Source organism: Pogoniulus pusillus, chromosome 6, assembly GCF_015220805.1.
Source record: "Pogoniulus pusillus isolate bPogPus1 chromosome 6, bPogPus1.pri, whole genome shotgun sequence".
Classification (NCBI taxonomy): Eukaryota; Metazoa; Chordata; class Aves; order Piciformes; family Lybiidae; genus Pogoniulus; species Pogoniulus pusillus.
The window spans coordinates 16,547,848-16,568,269 of NC_087269.1; the positions used below are offsets into that span (position 1 = coordinate 16,547,848).

Here is a 20,422-nt window from a genome sequence, read left to right on the forward strand (position 1 = left end):
GAGTACAGGGGAAGAATAACCTCCCTTGTCCTACTGGCCACACTGTTCCTGATGCAGGCCAGGATGCCATTGGCTCTCTTGGCCACCTGGGCACACTGCTGGCTCATGTGCTGCAGAGCTGAAAGATCAATACTAAAAGTCCTTGTTTCTGGGGGTGGAGGAAAGTAAGAAAGAAGAAAAATATCTTCTGCATAGCCTGCTCCCATCCTGACACCTTGGTGTGGCTGCAGACTGAGGCAGGCAGCAGAGCACTGGGAGCCAGTGGAAAACAGGGAAGAGCAGGGCAATCCTTGCCCCAGCCATGACCCCAGAGCCCACCAGCTGCGCCCAGAAACAGCCCACAGCCAGCCAAGCCTCGACATGGGCCTTGTCACTGGGCAGGCTGACAGGACAAACCCAGAAGCTTGGGTTTTACCTGATATAAAGCTCCTAGCCAAGCTGGCAGCTCATGGTTTGGACAGATTCACTCTGTGCTGGATCAAGAACTGGCTGGATGGCAGAGCTCAGAGAGTGGTGGTGAATGGTGCCACATCCAGTTGGCAGCCAGTCAGTAGTGGTGTTCCCCAAGGATCAGTGCTGGGCCCAGTCCTGTTCAATATCTTTATTGATGACCTGGACGAGGGGATTGAGTCCTGCATCAGTAAGTTTGCAGATGACATCAAGCTGGGAGCAGGAGTTGATCTGTTGGAAGGTAGGAGAGCCCTGCAGAGGGACCTGGACAGGCTGGATGGTGAGCAGAGGCTAATGGGATGAGATTTAATAAGGCTAACTGCAGAGCTCTGCACTTTGGTCACAACAACCCCAAGCAGTGCTACAGGCTGGGGACAGAGTGGCTGGAGAGCAGCCAGGAAGAAAGGGACCTGGGGGTACTGATAGATAGTAAGCTGAAGATGAGCCAGCAGTGTGCCCAGGTGGCCAAGACAGCCAATGGCATCCTGGCCTGCATCAGGAACAGTGTGGCCAGCAGGACAAGGGAGGTTATTCTTCCCCTGTACTCAACACTGGCCAGGTCTCACCTTGAGTGCTGTGTCCAGTTCTGGGCTCCTCAATTCAAGAGAGATGTTGAGGTGCTGGAAGGTGTCCAGAGAAGGGTGATGAAGCTGGTGAGGGGCCTGGAACACAGCCCTGTGGGGAGAGGCTGAGGGAGTTTGGGTTGTTTAGCCTAGAGAAGAGGAGGCTCAGGGGAGACCTTATTGCTGTCTACAACTTCCTGAATGGAGGTTGTAGCCAGGTTGCGGTTGGTCTCTTCTGCCAGACAACCAGCAACAGAACAAGGGGACACAGTCTCAAGTTGTGGTGGGGGAAGTATCGGCTGGATGTTAGGAGGAAGTTCTTCCCAGAGAGAGTGATTTGCCATTGGAATGGGCTGCCCAGGGAGGTGGTGGAGTCACCGTCCCTGGAGATGTTCAAGAAAAGCCTGGATGAGGCACTTAGTGCCATGGTCTAGTTGACTGGATAGGGCTGGGTGCTAGGTTGGACTGGATGATCTTGGAGGTCTCTTCCAACCTGGTTGATTCTATGATTCTATGATTCTAACTGTAGTTAGGAAACCTTGGGTCAGTGGTACTAATCCTTACGAGTCATCACCACAGTTTTTAAAACAAAAGTGGCTGTCTGCCTGAAAAGGCTTTTTGTTCTTGGAGTGGGGATTTATTTAGCAGAGGTCTTCAGCCCCTGCTGCAAAGGAGGTCAGCACGAATGATCCCAATAGCCCCCTTTTGGCTTTGTAATCCGTTGCTCTACAAAGTCTAATGAAACTTGAGCATATGATGAAGTGAATTTGGGCACCTGGCCAAACCAGCTCTGCTCTGCAGAGTGCCATGTGAATTACAGTTATCTCATGAACAATTTCTCATTGCTGATCAAAGAGCCTCTTACGCTCTTTCTGCAACTGACTTCATATGTCAAGATCATTTATATTGTAGTTTGAATAACGCCTACTATAAACATTGTCAAGCTGAGTCAGTATCTCTGTGGTTGTTCATTACTGGAAAGGAAAAAAAAAGTCAGATCCCTGGTTAGAGAAAAACTCCAAAGATCTGCCATATTAAATCATTGCTTTAGAGAAAGAATTCATCTCTTTTCAAAAATACTGAACTCTTGGAGATCTCTGGCTCTCCTGAGCTTTTAAAAGACTGACTATAATAAGGATTTTTTTTCCCTTTTCCCAGTTTCACAGTATCACACAGTATCACAGTATTATCAGGGTTGGAAGAGACCTCACAGATCATCAGGTCCAACCCTTTACCACACAGCTCAAGGCTAGACCATGGCATCAAGTGCCACGTCCAAACTTGCCTTGAACAGCTCCAGGGACGGCGACTCCACCACCTCCCCGGGCAGCCCATTCCAGTGTCCAATGACTCTCTCAGTGAAGAACTTTCTCCTCACCTCGAGCCTAAATCTCCCCTGGTGTAGCTTGAGGCTGTGTCCTCTCGTTCTGGTGCTGGCCACCTGAGAGAAGAGAGCAACTTCCTCCTGGCCACAACCACCCCTCAGGTAGTTGTAGACAGCAATAAGGTCTCCCCTGAGCCTCCTCTTCTCCAGGCTAACCAATCCCAGCTCCCTCAGCCTCTCCTCGTAGGGCTGTGCTCAAGGCCTATCACCAGCCTCGTCGCCCTTCTCTGGACATGCTCAAGCATCTCAATGTCCCTCCTAAACTGGGGGGCCCAGAACTTAAGGGGCAACATAGCTTCGAAAGTTAAGTTCCAACTTTAGTAAGAGAATTACATTGCACTAATGTGTAAAAAAAGAAAAAAAAATTAACAGGAAGACAATATATAAAGGAAGGGAAATTCAATATAAAAGATAACTTTTCCAAAATCGAATGAATAATGCAGAACACAGAGCATGTGAGAGAATGATGGTTTGAAATGTAGGAAAAACATAAAACTAGGTCTCTATGTGGCTGCAGATTGGAGGTATTCACATCTTAATTTCTCTTTTTTAAAAAAAATTGCTATAAAACTACTTCTTTACTGCTGACTTCTGGAAGAATATGAATGTTTTATCAATAGAAGTAAATGTTTCATCAGATTGAGATACTTTAATGAACTCCCAAAATAGCAACCTGCTCTGAACTCGGTGTAATTAGGTGTTTTTCCTAGTTTCAGATAGTAGTTTCTTTTCTGAAGCCTCTATATCAATGACAGAAGACTGACTAGTTGCAAAAATTATGTTTATGAGCAACAGGTTGGAAGAATTAAGGGATATCTATTCAGTTTTCAGTATACATAATTCAGGGGCCAATTAACAGTCTGCTGTAAGTCAGCATAATAAGTGTCACTGATTTGAATGGCTTCAAAACCAGTCCTAAGAATCTAATGCTACCATTTACAATCTATGCTTCGACTTCCTGTCCCCTTGCAAGTGCCCTGGCTCAGACCTGTGAAGTAAATGAGGCATTGCATATGTCCATACATTTTAAGATGAAGCATCACTTCCTAATTCATGAGGTTTATTGATTTATATAGGTGCCTGCTTTGACACCTGCCTGTTTTTGCTGTTTTTCTGAGCAATACATCATTGCAGATTACAGCTGAATGTGTTGTGTACTGATCTAGGGATTTAGCAAGAGTTTTAAGCTTCCCTAACATTTCACACTTGCTTTTTAACACTCTGTCATACCTTTATTTTATCCCCAAGCAAACATATGTTCGAGATCATTTTTTTACAGTAGCAGAAAAAACAGAGAGTTGTTTATTTAAATATTAAAAAAAAATCTCTTAAGGAAATAACCATGTATTATTTTCTGGCAAAATCACAGTAGTGCTCTGGACTACATTGCTAATAGTTAGGATTTTTTTGTGTGTGTGTGAAGTCAACACACATATTTTTAAATGTTTATTAAAATACTCAAACATGCTACAGATTGTTTTGTTACACTACATTCCATCTTTCAATTCATTCCCATCCAGTGGAATTAGATGCAAGGGGTATATGTGACAGGCTTTCTAAATTACCTGTCAGAATGAGGGAAGGAGATGTTAGAGAAAGAGGAAAAGACATGACAAGACATGACTGGGGTGTGTGCTATAGTCCTGAGAAGAAGATTGAGGCCAAACTACCAAAGTAATGATCTGGATTAAATATACATTAGTGTCACAAAGAAATCTGTCTCCTTACCTGATTAAATTAGAGCACAAAGGTAGAAATAGAGAAGAGCTGTTTAGGAGTAAGTCAGATAAAATCTATTGGAAATCACAGAATCGGCTGCATAAATTGACAGAATGCAGAAAAAATAACAACAATTTTTTCTTTTTAATTTTAAGCATCTTACAAACCCTATTTCATAATGGGTATTCTCTTCCATCAATTACAACAAATGCAATGGTGGTTTGGCTTTTTTTCTCTTCATGAACACACTCAAGATACACCGTGTGTAACAAAATCTACCCTAAGCACATTATTGTAGAAAAGTTACTGCAGAAACACTGAAAATTAAATGAAAGTGCAGTTAATGCTAAGTGCATGTAAAGGGAGTCTACAACTTTCATAGAACTTGGTAGAAAGTACTTCAAATTTCTACTTCATCTTCCCTAAGCAAGCCCTCAACCAAAGAGACCTTTATCTGGGGTTTCAGTTCCCAGCTGGAGTTTTTTGTGGATTTACTCAAATCTGCTAGTTTTAAGGAAATTAGGTATTGTAAAGACTATGCTATTAATTAGGTTTTACTATTATTTAAAATCTGTGACTCAGTTAATTTCTTATCCGTGGTAACAAAATAAAATTATTCTTTCCACTTACTGTGACTCTTCACTTCTCCCTAGCTGTTTTAACATACAGGTTTTTTATTCCTCCTTAAGGCCTTAGACAAGCTGAACTTAATCTTAAAATGTCATCAAAATGGAATTCATTGTAGTATTTTTTAAAGTAATGTAAACACCTGGATGACTTAGCAAAACAAAGCTCTAATATTTCCATTCATAACAACACATAGATGTGAGAACATCATGCAAAAGGTTATAGGCAGAATCTCAGGTGTCATTTAAACAAGCAATTTGTTCCTTGTTCTTTATTTAATGTAAGACATTTGCCAAGAAGGCACTCATATTCTGAAGTACTGCAAGAGGACAAGTTTGTCCACCTTTGTCAAAGAACTGGAGCATGCATGTTTGATGCCTGACAGTATTCATACCTCTCTAGTATTCTTTTTCTATCCATCATTCTCATCAGTTCATTGCCTCCCTTCAAAAGTGAGTGAGTATGTCTCCTGTCTGTTAGCTGAGAAAAAGTCACTGTGCAATGTCTTCAGAGTCATTTATGAGCTAAAAAGCAAAACAGAGCACTGAATAATCAAATACACATGTATGCAGCAATATAATAAATTACATTATCCACTTTTATGATACACTTGTGAACTACCTTCTTTTTACATGTAGATTTAGAAGGTAGAAGAGATGGTAAAAGCTTGAAGAGCCTTAGATAATGTTTTAAAATAATCTTTGCTACCAAGTGTTCATTCATTGTTACAGGATGTATTTTTTTCATCTAGCAGTGGTTTTACCATGCTCTAATACACTAGACAGTAATGAGACTATAAAAACATTACTCTCCAGGGTTTTACTCTACCCAAGTTCATTGTAATGGAATGTGAACACAGAGAGGAAGATGGGAGGTACCGCCAAGGTACATTGTCATCTCTCATTTAAATGTGCTCTAGGGAATCATCACACTAAATAATCAAAGATGACCACTTAGGAGAAGCCAGCACTGCTTTCAGAGAGAGGAAATGTTATCCTAATATGTGAATATTGATGGTTTATGCACGTTCCATGCTCCCATATGGACAGTTATCAAAATGGAGCAGAAGGAAAGTACTAAAAAAGGGAGAAATATGTCCAGTTCATTAGGGACTAGAATAACTAATGGCAGAACGTAGTGCTAGCCCATCTTACCATAACTCTGCTCAGTAATTACAGTAAAACTCAAGTTACAAAATACATTATTAAAGCAAAACGACATCCTGGCATTTTTAATGTTGACTTTTCCTCTGCTTTATAGAAGTTTTGTAAAACAGAAGCATCAAATTGAATCATTTCATTCGTTGCAGCTGTCTTTCATTGTTTTTTTTTTATTGCATTGGTGCACCCTGAAAGCTTTAGTTTTACTACTTGTTTATATTGGAAAGCATTTGTAAGTTTGGTGGTAGTTTGAAGTTTAACATCTCTCTCACTGGCTGCATTGAAAGCAAACCTGTGTTTCTGTATGATTGTCTTTTTGTTTTTGAGTGTAATCCACTAGCAAAACAGGTTAAAGACACATTGTTTATAGGGAATAGGCTCCAATGATAAACCCATGTAAAACAGTTGTCTGGGATATTTCCTCAACATAAAGAATGCCTTAGACAACTCCTGAGTTCTTGGCACAGTTTAAAGGCATCATAGAAGAGGTACTGTCTCTCCACATTTCCACTCCCTCAGCAATGCAACGTTGATGGAGACACATCTTATCTTGCTGGAGCAGGGAAACAAAAAAGCATAGTAAGGAGTGATTTTGTCCTTGGCTTGCTTATAGATCAGCATGGTGGTATGTGACTTTGGCAAGGATGAAGCTACACTCTTGGAAAGTCCATCATCATTGCAGATGGCTGACAACCTGATTGATGTGTTGGTCCAACAGAAAGGAGGCAGGGATGCAAGTATGAAATGTGTTGATTTTGGGGAAGAATTATTAGTTACCAATCAAATATAAGTGTAACACGTTTTGCATGGTTACTTAACTGCAAGTGACACATCTGCAAAAAAAATGTACTTTTCCTTTCAAAGGCTTTACAAAGGGTCCAAATGATGTCTTACAAATCTGTGAAAACAGACACAGTACACTTGTATGAATCCTTTTTCAGAATAAAGCCCATTATATCTGCACTGATTACAGAACTGAGAAAGCAGCACATTTGGAACCATAATACTAGCCAGCTTGCATTATGTATTGTATAAAACTAGAAAAGCTATTTTAACAACTATTTACACATTTACAAAGATAAGATTTCTTATATATTTGTACAGTTTGCAATGATTTGGTTTTTTTTCCCTGTATTCTAGTAAAATAAAACCAAAGAAGAACAAAAAAGGCAACCACCCCCAGCAGATACTGATTTTGTTGTTTTGTTATTTTTTAGGAATACACTGATGAAGCATTCATTTTAAACGGTCCTCAATATATCTAAGTACAGTCTATGAGAAGACCTGTAAATAACTAATCCTACTCTTTATTAATTTCATTGAAACTGCAGTAAAGTAGCTGCTCATTGACATCCTAGAAGACTAAAAGCCTGCAAAAACTAAGATTTTTCCAGCCTGCAAATTTTCTTATACCTCTTATACAAGTACCTAGTGAACAGAGCACAGCATATGAAAGGACTGAAGTTATGATGAGGTAACTGCTGTTCTGTTTCTTCACCAATTGAAAATAATATGCTGCATTATGTTCTGTTCTTGGCTTTAAAAACTGTGCAAACAAAAACTAATCAACTTGCCCCCTTTCACATTTTAAATACCCAGCAGTCTATTAGAATCACAATCCCCTGAAAACAAAACACAAATTAATGTAAATTTTACATATACTATTGATACAAATCAAAGGCTGTAGTGCATTCATTATTTCAGCATTTACTGTCAGTGTAATATTAAGAAATAGAACATTCTGCACTTATTTTTAGTAAGAAAGATCTTCACAGACCTTAGAGAATCAGGTTTTATGCATACAATAAATAATGGAGAAAAAACCCCAGAAAATCTCTTCCATAACCAGAGGTAAATTGTGTAATGTTTATTAATTTCTTGGATCCCATTTTAACCACAGACTCATGTGCAAAATGGAGAGTTCTTTTGAGCCTATATTGACTTTGTGATATGACATTTTTGTGTTAAAAGACAGTAAGAGGATTTTTGTGAGCACATGGAGAACGTGGCAATAACTGAATCATGCACCTAAATCTCATCCCATACTGGAACAGAACTCCCCAGCTGTGCTACCTGTTGCAGCTCTGTAAAGAAAACAGTCTGACTCCTTGCTCAAATGAGATCAGGAAAATCATAACCATTGCTTTGATTTCTCACAGGCCTTTCATTTACTTCAGACTTCTATAAGTATTTGGCTGTATAGCAACTTACTTTCTTCAAGCCTGACTTCTAAAGCAGTATGTTTAAAATTTTTAGCCCTCCAGCTCTTATATGCCAATTTTCTGCTGCTATAAGAAACATAAGACAACCCTTCATCTTGGCCTTCATTTCCCCCAGGAGAGAGCATCTTCTTGTGAATATTGTTACTGCTTTGCTCCCCATGTTCCCTTTGCTTCTTGGACTTCACTCCACTGTCTCTGTTTTCTCAGACTTTTTTATTTTAAAGACTGTCACACAAGTTTTCTGACATATTCTAGAGATTCACAGTGATTGAGTTGTATTTTGCTCCTACTATTCAACACTCACTCCCATGTTTCCTGCCAAGCATAAATACCTGTTTAAGGAAGTCCCCCCAGATTCACAGAATATATATTCTGTTAAGTAGTATGAAAAAAAAAACAGTGAACATGTGGCTACAGTTTTATTTCTTCCAGCTGAAAAATCATAGTAGTAATTTATAAACTTTATTGCTGAAAATTTTGTTATGCTTTCTAAATTTTTGTCCAATATCTTTGACAAAAAAAATTTTTGCTTTACTGTTAAAACAGTCATTCAATCAAAAAAATCTCCCTGTGTAAGCTTTTCAATAGTTGTCTTGCATTCCAAGGCAATATCTCCTTTAAATCTGCTGTGAATTATTTGAGTATTATAAGACTGAGCAAATACAAAAATTTAACAACACTCTCAATTCTCCATCCACTTCCTTGTACTCTTTCAGTCATCACTGCACCACAGGACTCTAATGAGGAGATTTCAATTTTTTTTCCCTTCACTGCCTATATTAGTCTGGACTAGCTGTAATTTGCAGACCAGCAGTCAGTTTCTGACCTTGGGCTGTTGTGGGATTTTTAATTTACTTCAGAGGATAAGCTCAGTTTTGATGTTCCTCAGAGTATTCTATTCTTTGCCTAGCACTGCTCCTAATCTATGTGCTGACACTCAGAGGCCAGATTCTTTGGCAATGTTAGCACATCCCTGCAAGGATATTGACACTCAAGTGTATCTTTCTTCCACACCTTCTCTCCCTCAGGCATTTTTATTGTTTTTACATCATTTGTCTGGTGTCTACTACTGAATATGTTATAACATTTTCCAACCAAATTGAACAACAACAACCAAAAAAAAGGAAGTAATTCTTACTTGTGAAGGCTCTTTAGCTGTTGTTCTTCTGCTTATTATGTAACCATCTCTGCATGTAACATTCAGTCCAAGTATCAAAAAAGAGAACATATGTATCTGCATGCATATCTGGTCAATGATGTTTAAAGCTTATGTTTAGTCCACTAATGTATTTTTATTTCAACTAAGACAGACCACTCATTATCTGGAGTGCTAGTCTGAGACTAGCTGGAATATTTTGGTCAGAAGAATTAGATTATAGGCTGTGAAAAGGAAACAGTGGCGATGTCTACTTCACTCATAGGCTTGCTGAGATGTATAAGAACAAGAACACAAGCATAGATAACAGAGTCACTCTCTGTCTCCCTGGGCTTTGGGCTAAACTTTTCTCTCTAACCTAACCTGCCATCTGTGTGACTAATCCATCTGCTTCCTGACTCCCCTGGCTGACCCTCCAAACTACCATGAGAATAAGGCAAAGTCTTGGGTAAGGTAGAGGAGTGAGAGGAAGGTGGAAGGGTGGTTGTGAGCCCCTCCTGGGGACTCAGGTTTCTGGGAGGGCTGTTGTGTTTCTGTATCACTTTTAACTTGTATATTTATATATATATATGTAAGTATTGCAAATACCTGTTGTATATTGTGCTGATCTGTAAATATAGCTTCACTTCCTTAACTTCCAGCTCAGCTGAGTCTAGTCTGGGTGATTTCATAAGGGAGTGGGGGGGTGGGGGTGTAACACTCAAAACGTGTCGTGAAGGGGTTCACCTGGGTTTTGGGGGAATGAAATATAAGGCTGAATTTTAAAAGGGTTTAAATAATTTAATATTATATACACAAGGAATCCCCCCTTCCCCAAACTTATTTACAGCTACCCCACACAAGTTCTTTGTATGCAGTTCCGAGATTATATTACAGAATGTCTATATACACCAAAGTTGGGAATTTAGCAGAGGTTTGAAAGGATTTAGGAAGAGAGTCTGTGGCATGAAAGTGCCACTGGTAAGTTATTGAGAGTTTATGCTGGCTTAGATCGAGTTTGCTCAGTTACTCACTGGCTGGAGTCAGTTTTGATGATCCCAAATATCGTGGGTTTGAATAGTTCAGCTCAGGGGTTATTGGGGCGCGCTGTCTGGAGCTTCCACGGGCACAGTCAAGCTGGGAGCGGCAGCTGGAGCAGTGGCTGGCCGGGAGCGCCTTGGTCAGTTCCCTGGGCTGGTGCCGTGGGCTGGAGTCATGCAGCAGCAGTGGTCCCCAAAAGCAGCTGGAAGCGGCTGGGTGGTAGAGGGTGGCAGGAGAGGGAGCAAGGGGTGAGAAGCGAGATAGCAGGGACACTGAATTGTCCCTTTCTATGAGTTTTGATTCCGAGATTGATGGTCCTTGGCCACAATTCTGTCCAATGGGGGCTTGGCAACAGGACAAAACATACCAAATGAGGTGAAGTCTGGGGACTGGTACCCCCAAATATGGAGAGGGCTCAGGTGGATTCCCCACCCTAGGCGTGTGAGCTTACACAACGTGTTTACTTCAACCTCCAAGCAGGCAACCCAGACTCGAAGGCACCAAGGCTATTGTGTCCCTTTGTGCCCCTTAACTTGTTTACCCCAAGTTTAGGCAGGGTAACACCCTTTGGGGGGACAACATGTCCGGGTATGAATAGGTTTGTAAACATAGTCATTGGAGGCCTGTGCAACCCTCCACCACAAACCGTCACATCTGGATATCCACACCTTGGTTTGTGCTTTTATTTCTTACAGCAAGATAGCTGTGAACCTGTCCATATTTCCAAATTTATGTTGTGCCAAATTGGATTTAAACAAACAAACAAACACACACACACACTAAAAACTGTTGTCTGCTCCTTCTTGGTAATTTTCTAAACCATTCTTGTTCAACAGCAGAGTTTATCTCTGTACAGAAGAGATCTGGACAATGGAACTGCATGCCAACTTTTTAGAATGGAATACAGAATAAACCACGAGTCCCAGGAAAGACTGACAGAAGCAAGAATGGGTTGAAAGTAGGCACTTCTGCTAGAACACTAAGCAATACAGATGGAGAAACTCTGCAGTGCAAAGAGTTACAATGTAGCAATATTTGGAAACAACACAGTTTTTAAGTGCTTCATCTATTCATTTTTAGTGTTTATCTTGGCACAGATTTTTTCATCACATCTTTGGTCAGTCTGTTCTGTTGAAGGTGACTGTGTTAACTAACACATACAAAGAGTTGTGAGACTTACTTCAGTTGACATCTGTAGGGATGACTGATCCATGGAGTGAAGAGTACCATTGGCATTAGCAGTGTCACCAACAATACACTGATAAATTCGATGTAAACAGTTTAAAGATATTTTGTCTACAGCATTCTTCCTTTGCAATCTTTGGCCTGTAAAGAAATTTGAACATGCTGGAAGACTGAAGATACAGTGACATGAAAGACCACACTGACGTAAAAAGCTTAAGAGCTATTCAAAGATAACATAGGGGCTGACTATGAAGGGATCATATGGGCTCTTGCACAGAAGAATTACAGAAGCTGAAATCTCCTTCCTGAGAAAGGCTTCCCGATCTTTTGGATTACTTCACAGTGGAGTACTGATAGCATTGTGTATAGCACAGAACAGCACTCATTCTCTAGCAAATGAACATTACCAGTTTACGTCACTTAAGCAAACAGAACCTGCAAACCATCAGTAACACAGACATTACTCTGACTTATTTGACAGTAGATTGTAATAAATTTCTTCACATAATATGAAGGAGGGGGCAAGAGAAAGATTTAAACTGAAGCACACCCCCCACCCCTGATATTTCTGTAAGTGTCTTACCTTTTCAGATGTCTGTTCAAATACATATTTCTTCATACTTAACAATTTGTTAAAATCCTTTGTGATTTCTGTGAGCTGACAAGGAATGAATGGAGAGTTGTCAAGTCTATGAAGTACTGTTGGAGCTTTCCTTTTCAATAGATGCAGTCTCCCCAGTTTAAGAGAAACAGGGATCTGCTGGAGAGAGTCCAGCAGAGGGCTGTGAGGATGATTAGGGGACTGGAACACAGCCTTATGAGGAGAGGCTGAGGGACCTGGGGCTTTTTTGTCTGAAGAAGAGAAGACTGAGATGGGATTTAATAAATGTTTATAAATATCTGGGGGCAGGGTGTTCGGGGGGGACACACACAGCACATAGGATCTTCTCACTTGCTCCTTGTGATAGGAAAAAGAGCAATGGGTGTAAGTTGCAGCACAGGAGGTTCCACCTTAACACAAGGGGGAACTCTTTTACTGTAAGGGTCACAGAACACTGGAACAGGCTCCCCAAAGAGGCTGTGGAGTCTCCTTCTCTGGATACATTCAAGGCCCATCTGGATGCATTCCTCTGTGACCTGAGCTAGATTGTATGGTCCTGCTGTGGCAGAGGGGTTGGACTTGACGATCTCCTTGGGTCATTTCCAACCCCTGACATCCTGTGATCCTGTGAACAATGGTGTTTCAAGACTTTCACCTCTGCCTCCATTGTTTCACTTTGTCTAAGCTTTTGAAATCAATTGAACAAGTAAATCTGAAAACAGGACACACTAAATCAGGAAAGAAGAAAAGAAAAAACTAACAAAAACCCTATTACAACAACAACAAAAAACTCACCAAGCTTTAGATTTTACAAGGGATAGATTTTATAAGATCAGATATTGTAAGTGCTGGCATGGCCCTTAGAATTATAGAACTACTGCCCATTTCCCATTTTTTCATTCGTGCAGCACTTTGAAAATACAGTCTTCTATTGATGCTAATCTTCTTTATCATTCACACATTTAAATATGCAAGTTCTGTGACTATTTCCATCCTAGAAAGCCATAAAATTCAGCCAGTTCCAATAACATAAAAAATGGCAGCGTCATCACCATCACAAAAATTCTGTTGTAGATGACTACACTTATTTATGTTCATGCTATGTTAAAGCATCTCAGAACTACAGATAATGATTGCAGCAGCTTGTAAGTGACTGGCTTCAGCAAAAGCCATCTGGATGAGACACGACACAATAATTTCCTCTGCCATTTCAAAAGTACTTGCAGCTGAGTTCTTCCTCTTTTCAGCATGAGAAAGTAGTTGAACACTTCTAACACAATAGATTATCAACGTCCAACTTATCTATTCCATACAGTATCTGAGCATATTACATACCACACAAACTCCACAGTTTACATTTACCAACAGATGTTTTTCTTTCTGGAGCAGATGGTATAGTGAGTGCACCATGACATAATTCACATTTGCATTATCAGTCATGAATGTTAATGCATTCTATAAGCAGTTTTGTATTTTCATAAGATCATTTTAATAGCTGTAGCATCTTGGAAAAAAAATCAGTTAGATAACACAGTCAAGGAACCCATTTATTTATTGATAAAAAGGTAATATTTATCAAAAACAATCATTAAAATGGGGAGGGAGGGAAAGAGCAGAACAGGAGAGATAGGAGTTTGTTATTACCTTTTTTGTTTCATGCTTACTTATTCTGTTTGCAGTTGTCAAATGTTCAACTTTGAAAGGGAATTACTTTTGTAAAAATTGCCAATTTTCTGAGCTATAATTCTAAGTAATATATTCCCAGAAACAAAACTTGATAAACTTTATTTACACCTTTAAGGACTTCACAAATTAAGTGAAATAATTGCAAGTTGAACAATATGTTGCTATTTTGGGGCACTATGATAGTCCTGCTAAATGAAGGTTAAATTCAAATTTGGCTTTTATTTTATTCTCAGATTATATTAATTTTTTATTATTTTGGGGTGTGGGAACCTAGACTGCCTCTAGGAAGTATCTGGAATACCCTGCTAAATAACTTCCTAAAAGAGATAGATCAAATAGTCCCAACAGTATTCTCTTCCACAGTACCCAAAGCATAGTACTAATAATACTTTCTTGATTAGCTTTGTATGAAAAGTGAAAGCTAAAACGATAACTTTTGCATTTTACAATAGAATATCCATATAAAAACAAATATATGAATCACATACAGAAAGCTAAGAATTTTAGGCTTAAACCTCTGTTTCCTTAGAAACCATTGTCAGCATAATCATGTGAGATGCTATCTTCATCTGCTTTTAAGCATACTATTTGCAATGAAATTCAACTAATACTTAATATTATATAGCTGTTTGCATGATCTTATTGAAGAGATACAAAGGCAAAATAGACTTATCCATCAACCAGAGCAAAGAATTTTGGGGGGAAAAAGGAAAATTGTGGAGGAAGAAAACAAACAAGCAAAGAAACAAAAGGTATCAGAAGTGGGTAACATCAAATGACAATGTAATTTTGTTCTTCATCCTCTTTGAATCACATTAAGCAGGACCTTACACACAAACTATTGGTTATCTTTATCTATTGGTACAAATTTAATATCTTCTAAATCAAACTTGCAGTTTTCCTTCTTTGCTGTTTCGATCAATACATCCCTATACCTAATATTTTCAACAACCCTTAGCTCTTGCTAATAGTGCAATTCAGATTTTAATATCAATCCACTAGCTAAGCCTGAAAGCTTTCTGGTGGAGACTAAGTCTTTTCTTGCAAGAGTTACCCATAAGTGCATTCTTTTTTATTTGAAAAACCTCTGCCTATAGAAAAACATTTTCTCTACTCTTCTTCCAAAGGCCGTGTGCCTTTTTAACCTGGTTTACTGCTTAAAACAAACACTCTGCAGTCAAGTTCTGTTGCAATAACTGTCAATGCTACTTGGTTTGTTTTAAGGAGTTGTTGAGATTACAGAATCTGGAAGCTGGACACTTGAAGATACCATTCTCCTTTCCCACCAGCACAACGTAATTGCCCAGAATAATGGTTTGTCACAACTAGCCTTTGAGATATGTGCATGTCATGCTATGAGGTTTTATGTCATTTGCTTTTCTTGAGCTCTGCTAATGGAATTTACCTCAGCTCTCAGGCAGGCCCTCAGTATTGTTTTACAAATATTACAACCTCACCTTAAAAAGCGTAACTCATAATAGATCATCATTACTCATTTTCATTACTTTTTACCTGTTTGTCTGTGGCTAATTTCTCCCACCTTATACACCAAAGTTTTGTTTTGCAGGATGTAATCTGTACCCATGTTACTGGGCATGAGAAATACTTGCTTCTTGGGGGATTTGCCACATCACATTTCAGTTATTTTGATTTCTCCGGGACTGAAGTAACTCTAACATTAAAGTTCACAACTGACACCTGTGATTAGTCTTCATACCTGTCCCTTCAAAAAATGTTTATTCTTTGTTCAGCCTTTCTTCTTTTCAACAGCTTGAAATTCTTGATTTGCCAGTAATTTTGTACAATCATGGAACTTCACATGTTTCTTGGACATATTTTCTGAGTTTATTGGTGGCTTCTAAGTTTTATGTATAGTCATTTATCATTCAGTGCAGATTGTCTTAGCAGCCATCTGTCACTTCAATTGATAGTGGACTGGCCCACTCATATACACTTTATTTCTCACTTGAGTGCCTTTGAAAATCTTTCTCTGTATACACACATGTACCAGAGTGGCTTGCAGCATTATTTTGAAAATATATAGTTCATTAGGCATCAAAAGGAAACTTGCTTAAAGATGCTCAATTATCCATTTTCTGGTAACATGTAGTCAAATGGAAACTCTGGGAAAGCAGGTAAAGAAAGGGGCTGCAAGCCCCTCCAACAGGAAGCACTGTGTTTGACAGTTGGGTTTTTCAGATACACAACCTCTTCTCCTTAATGATGTCAAATCTAACTGTGAGTGAGTGGTGAGGCAGAACAGGAGAGAAATATTCATATTCCTTCAGTAATTCTAACATATTGCCCAAACAGATATTGGTATTTGTCTCCTTTTTAGTGTTGATACCATGAAGGATTCAGATCATATCATCTATCATTTGTCAAGAACCCTGCAACAACTATTGAAGGATTTCCAGAACAACTACTTTCCACTCACATAATGCTAACACAAAAATCCCCTACTTTCTATCAGCCTTTAAAAGACTTAAGAGGCATAGTGCAAAGGACCAGAGGGCACAGAATCATATCTCCAATATCTTAAGACACAGAAAACTAACTCATACATCATTAATATGGTTTAAACCAGACCACAAAGATTTGAGGACCACTGGAAGTATTGATCTTGCTATGTTGTTCAACATTTTCTCTGATCTTTTGTGTTTCAGATGTATGCAAAAGCAAAATTTCCTAGCCCTTGCATTCATGGAATACACAAATGGAAGTCATGGGACCATATGCTCTTTCAGTCTATCTTTAGGCTACCAAAAATTGAATGTTTTCAGAGTTCTATCATCAGCAATATTTCTAAACTGCAGAAACACTGCTGCTTAACTATGCAACTACATAATCTTGTCAAGCTCCATTTCTGAAACCAGATAAATTCCTCAGCTTCTCTACCCAGCTGTGAAGGTGATTCCAAGTCATCTCTTTTTTAGTGGCTAGAATCACATAAAGATTACTATTTTATCTTTGAAGTGCTGGGATAGGGTTTTTATTATTTGTTTTTTTTCATCCCAATGTTACAATCACCAATTTCTTGAATATAATCTACACATTCCCTTTCAGAGAAATGACCTACTCTTTACAAACTAAGACCTTTCTTCCTTGTCTCAATGTATAACTTCCTGAAAAGAAAGACAGTGAAGTTGATGCAAAACAGGAGGGGACAGAGGAAGTCATCTGGGCATGCCATGGCAAACACAGGCAGGAACAGCTATGGTTGCAACGCAAAAGAAACGTGGTGACCCAGACAGTGGCCAGACCTGAACAGGTAGGTGTCTGGGCCCTGGCTGCAAGCACAGCCAAAACCTTTCGCTTGCAATGGCAGACTGCAGAGACAACACCTTTGCTAGCTGTAAGCAGGTAAATCATCTTAGCCTCATGGCTGAGCTGGAAAGGGTCAAAAGGGCGAGGAATATAAGGGAGTGTGAGAGGGAGGAAGACTGCAGGGAGGCTTGACATAAATACAGATAGAGATCAACCAATTTACAGTTCTGAAGCTCTGTGTCACCTGCAGTTACGCACATGATAGTTTTACAGATGCAGTCCCTACTGGGCCCTTAAAGGCAAAGCCAGTAACATTGTCTCCTAGATAGATGGACAGCCATACCAGTAGAAGCTCAACCTCTATGGAAGGTTCTCAGAGTTTCCTGTCTTCAATTGTTTATGTGACTTCGATTAACCTTTTAGACACAGGACTTGATTATTTTACCTGCAGTTGCTGAAGGAAGCTGTATCACAGAAAGAAACAGCTGCTCAAAAGCTGAAAAAATAAATTTCATGCTAAGGAATGACATCACCTGAAAATTCCAAACAATTCTGACCATAAACTACAGAAACACAATTCTTCTGGGGATTATAAGCTATGCAGAATTTGGGAGTTAAGTTCTGGAGTTATTAAGGTACAGTAGCAGCAGTTTTCAGGTTTCTGATTTTGACAAAGTCTGTGAGCCTTGAAGTTTTCAATGCCTGCTATGTGAATTTATAGATCTGCAATTCTGTTGAGCAATGTAGATTCCATTTAGTGTATTACACCACCTGTGTTCACCGATGGCATCAAATACATTATTTCTAACCAATCTAAACATGACTTGTTTTCACCTTCAGAAGTTTATAGCAAGGCATTTGAATTTGTTAGGGTTTTAATGCCTATATTGCAAGGCCTAACACGGTGTGTTATACCATGTTTATCACTGCAAAGCATTATTTGGGGTGTTTGGCAAATCTCAAGTCACCACAAAAGGTGAAAGAAGTGTGAAGGGTTTATTTTTAAATTTTGCCTTCTCTTTCTTTCTCCCCCCCACCCCCAAGACAGTCACTGATCCATTTTAAGAGATTTAATATATATATGGTTATAAACCAAATGATCTTTCTCATACCATTTGCCAAACTGTCATAGTGTAGAAGCAAGAGAGAAAGGGCAGACATTTAAAAAAAACACCCCCAGGCTGAATTAGTTTGCTAGGATTTGTTTCCAAACAACAAGGTACCAAAAATTTATTTCCTTTAGCTGCCTTAAAAAGAAGATCTATTAATTATTCTAATAATTTAGGAGATATAAAATGCACTAATCTAGAATTCTTCCCCTCTTCTTGTTCCGTGCAGAGGTCTGTTAAAATAACAAATGCTTGCTTGTTTCCAGGCCCCCAGGCCTCACCAGCCCTTCACAGGTTCAGAAACATCATTACTGTTGATTCTAACTCTTCTGCCACACTGTACAGAGTTTGAAGTGGGCTCATGCTTCCAGATATGTCTAGCTGCTAATTTTTCAGATTCAGCTCAAATATTTGGGATTATTTATGTATTTTCATAGCTGACAGTATTTTAACAAGCAAGTATTTGTCAAAGGAATATTAAACTCCTATCACAAGCATCAATCTCACCAGCTTCAAGTATTCCCCCAAACCTGAGCTCTATTTTATCATTCCCATATAGAAACTTCAAAACCTAAACCAGAAAATGCTGGAAAGGATCCTTAGGAATTTAAACTCTTCTAAGAGCATCAGCATATATTCTGCTTCTAGCTGATATATACTTAAAATCTTTAGTTGTAGAAATGTACATTATAGAACTAAATCAAACTGCAGGGTAGACAGAAAGACCACTGCTGTCAACTGGTAAACATACACTGGCAAATCAAGCTTAAGCATTCCTGTCCCATGGTTCAACATAATCCAAGCCAAGATGTGCAAAGATTTCTTCCTCGCTTCCAGCTTTGAGAAAGGTCCTCTGTGGGAAAAAAAACAACACCAAACAAACTATTAAATGCAGAAGTCAATAAGGGTGTTAGAAGGAAACTTTGAGTGATGTTTTTTCTGTTTAAAAGGAACTCAATTTTGACAGTTCTACCCACTGTGATCATATCCTCTGTAGTACATACTTTCATCTGTGCCAACCTTGAAATGTGAAACCAAATTGAAAAATAATTCCAATGATCTTTGATGCTTTCAGTTCTAATCACTAGTTTACAATTGTTTTGATCTACTTTTTCAAGACTTTATGCACATGTATTAGGACTAGAACTCAAATAAAAACTACAGCTCCCTTTTGTAAGGGTCAAAAGCTTGACTTTCTTCATAAAATCACTGTTTTTTTAAACTGATGTAGTAAAGTTCTCTATGTCTTCAAGCTGATTCAATGGTTACACTAATTCTGTACAGCAAATCATTAACAGCCAATCATTAAATGCATCAAAGCTTTCCAAGTTTCTAATACTTACAGAAGGCTTATCTGAAAACACAAAATATTCCATCTGGGAAAGTAAGCTGAAAAGTAGGACTTAGCAATGGCAACATTTTTTTCTTCCCCACCTCCCCTCTCTTACTTTTAATGATTGTTTTGCAGTAAAAAAAGTTTTGATCTAGCCTTCTGATAATGCAGGACAGTATTCTTGCACTGAAACCACCCACAGGTCCACCTCCCCAAACATGACCAACATAGTACACAGCCTAATGCATTTCTTTAATCATTGAAGTACAACATTAATTTTAGTAGCTGCTATGGTAGAAGAATATTAAAGCAGTGAAATTTCAGCCTTTACAGAGGTTTAGAAGCAAGAAATATCTCATTTCTGTTGGAAAAGAACATTTAGTATTTCAGCAATTCATGGATCATTTGCAGTCTCAGTCAAGTGTTCAGCTCTGAACAATCTCAAACTATGTGCTAGTTTGAGGCTAAGTTTTACTGAGAGAAAATAAATCCTTAGCCGTGAGAAGAAATAAATAATAAAAAAACCCTGTGCCCTATATCACCATTCTTCTGTTGAGAAACACAACTAGTCAAAATATAGATAAGATGGGCACTTCACACACACACTGCTCAGCTCTCACTTTGGGCTCTGCCTTCTTTCTGGCAGTTTGGTCTCTGGCTGACTCTGCCTTTAACTCTCTAATCCACTTAACTCCTTCTTCCTCTAACCTGCTTGTTGTCTCATTTTGACATCTCACCTCAGATCTCCAGGTTTATCACATGAGATATAGATGGGTTCATCTGGCTATTTGTGAAGGGAGGGAAAGAGAGAAGGGGGTTTGGGTCAGGAGCCCTCCTGTGTGTTTTGTTTGTTTCTGGGAGGGATATTGTGTTTCTGTGTTACTTTTAATTTGTATATAACTGTATATATATATATGCTTGTATATTGTGCTAAGCTGTA

At 39.0% G+C, this 20,422-nt stretch overlaps 1 protein-coding gene and 1 long non-coding RNA gene across 2 annotated transcripts in view; both read right to left on the bottom strand.

Annotated features, from left to right (window-relative positions):
• Positions 1 to 10,082: 10,082 nt before the first annotated feature.
• Positions 10,083 to 12,354, bottom strand: LOC135176477 (uncharacterized). The gene is made up of 3 exons (XR_010302673.1): positions 12,070 to 12,354; positions 11,482 to 11,627; positions 10,083 to 10,513 (listed from the first exon to the last, which is right to left on the bottom strand). It is a non-coding gene; the product is annotated as an uncharacterized LOC135176477 (long non-coding RNA).
• A 533-nt stretch (positions 12,355 to 12,887) lies between these two features.
• DNTT (DNA nucleotidylexotransferase) overlaps positions 12,888 to 20,422 on the bottom strand; it is a 125,333-nt gene continuing 117,798 nt past the window's right edge. The window contains exon 11 of the mRNA XM_064144663.1: positions 12,888 to 19,002. Coding sequence (XP_064000733.1) covers positions 18,916 to 19,002 — 87 coding nt within the window. The 3' untranslated portion in view covers positions 12,888 to 18,915. The remainder of the gene's footprint in view (positions 19,003 to 20,422) is intronic.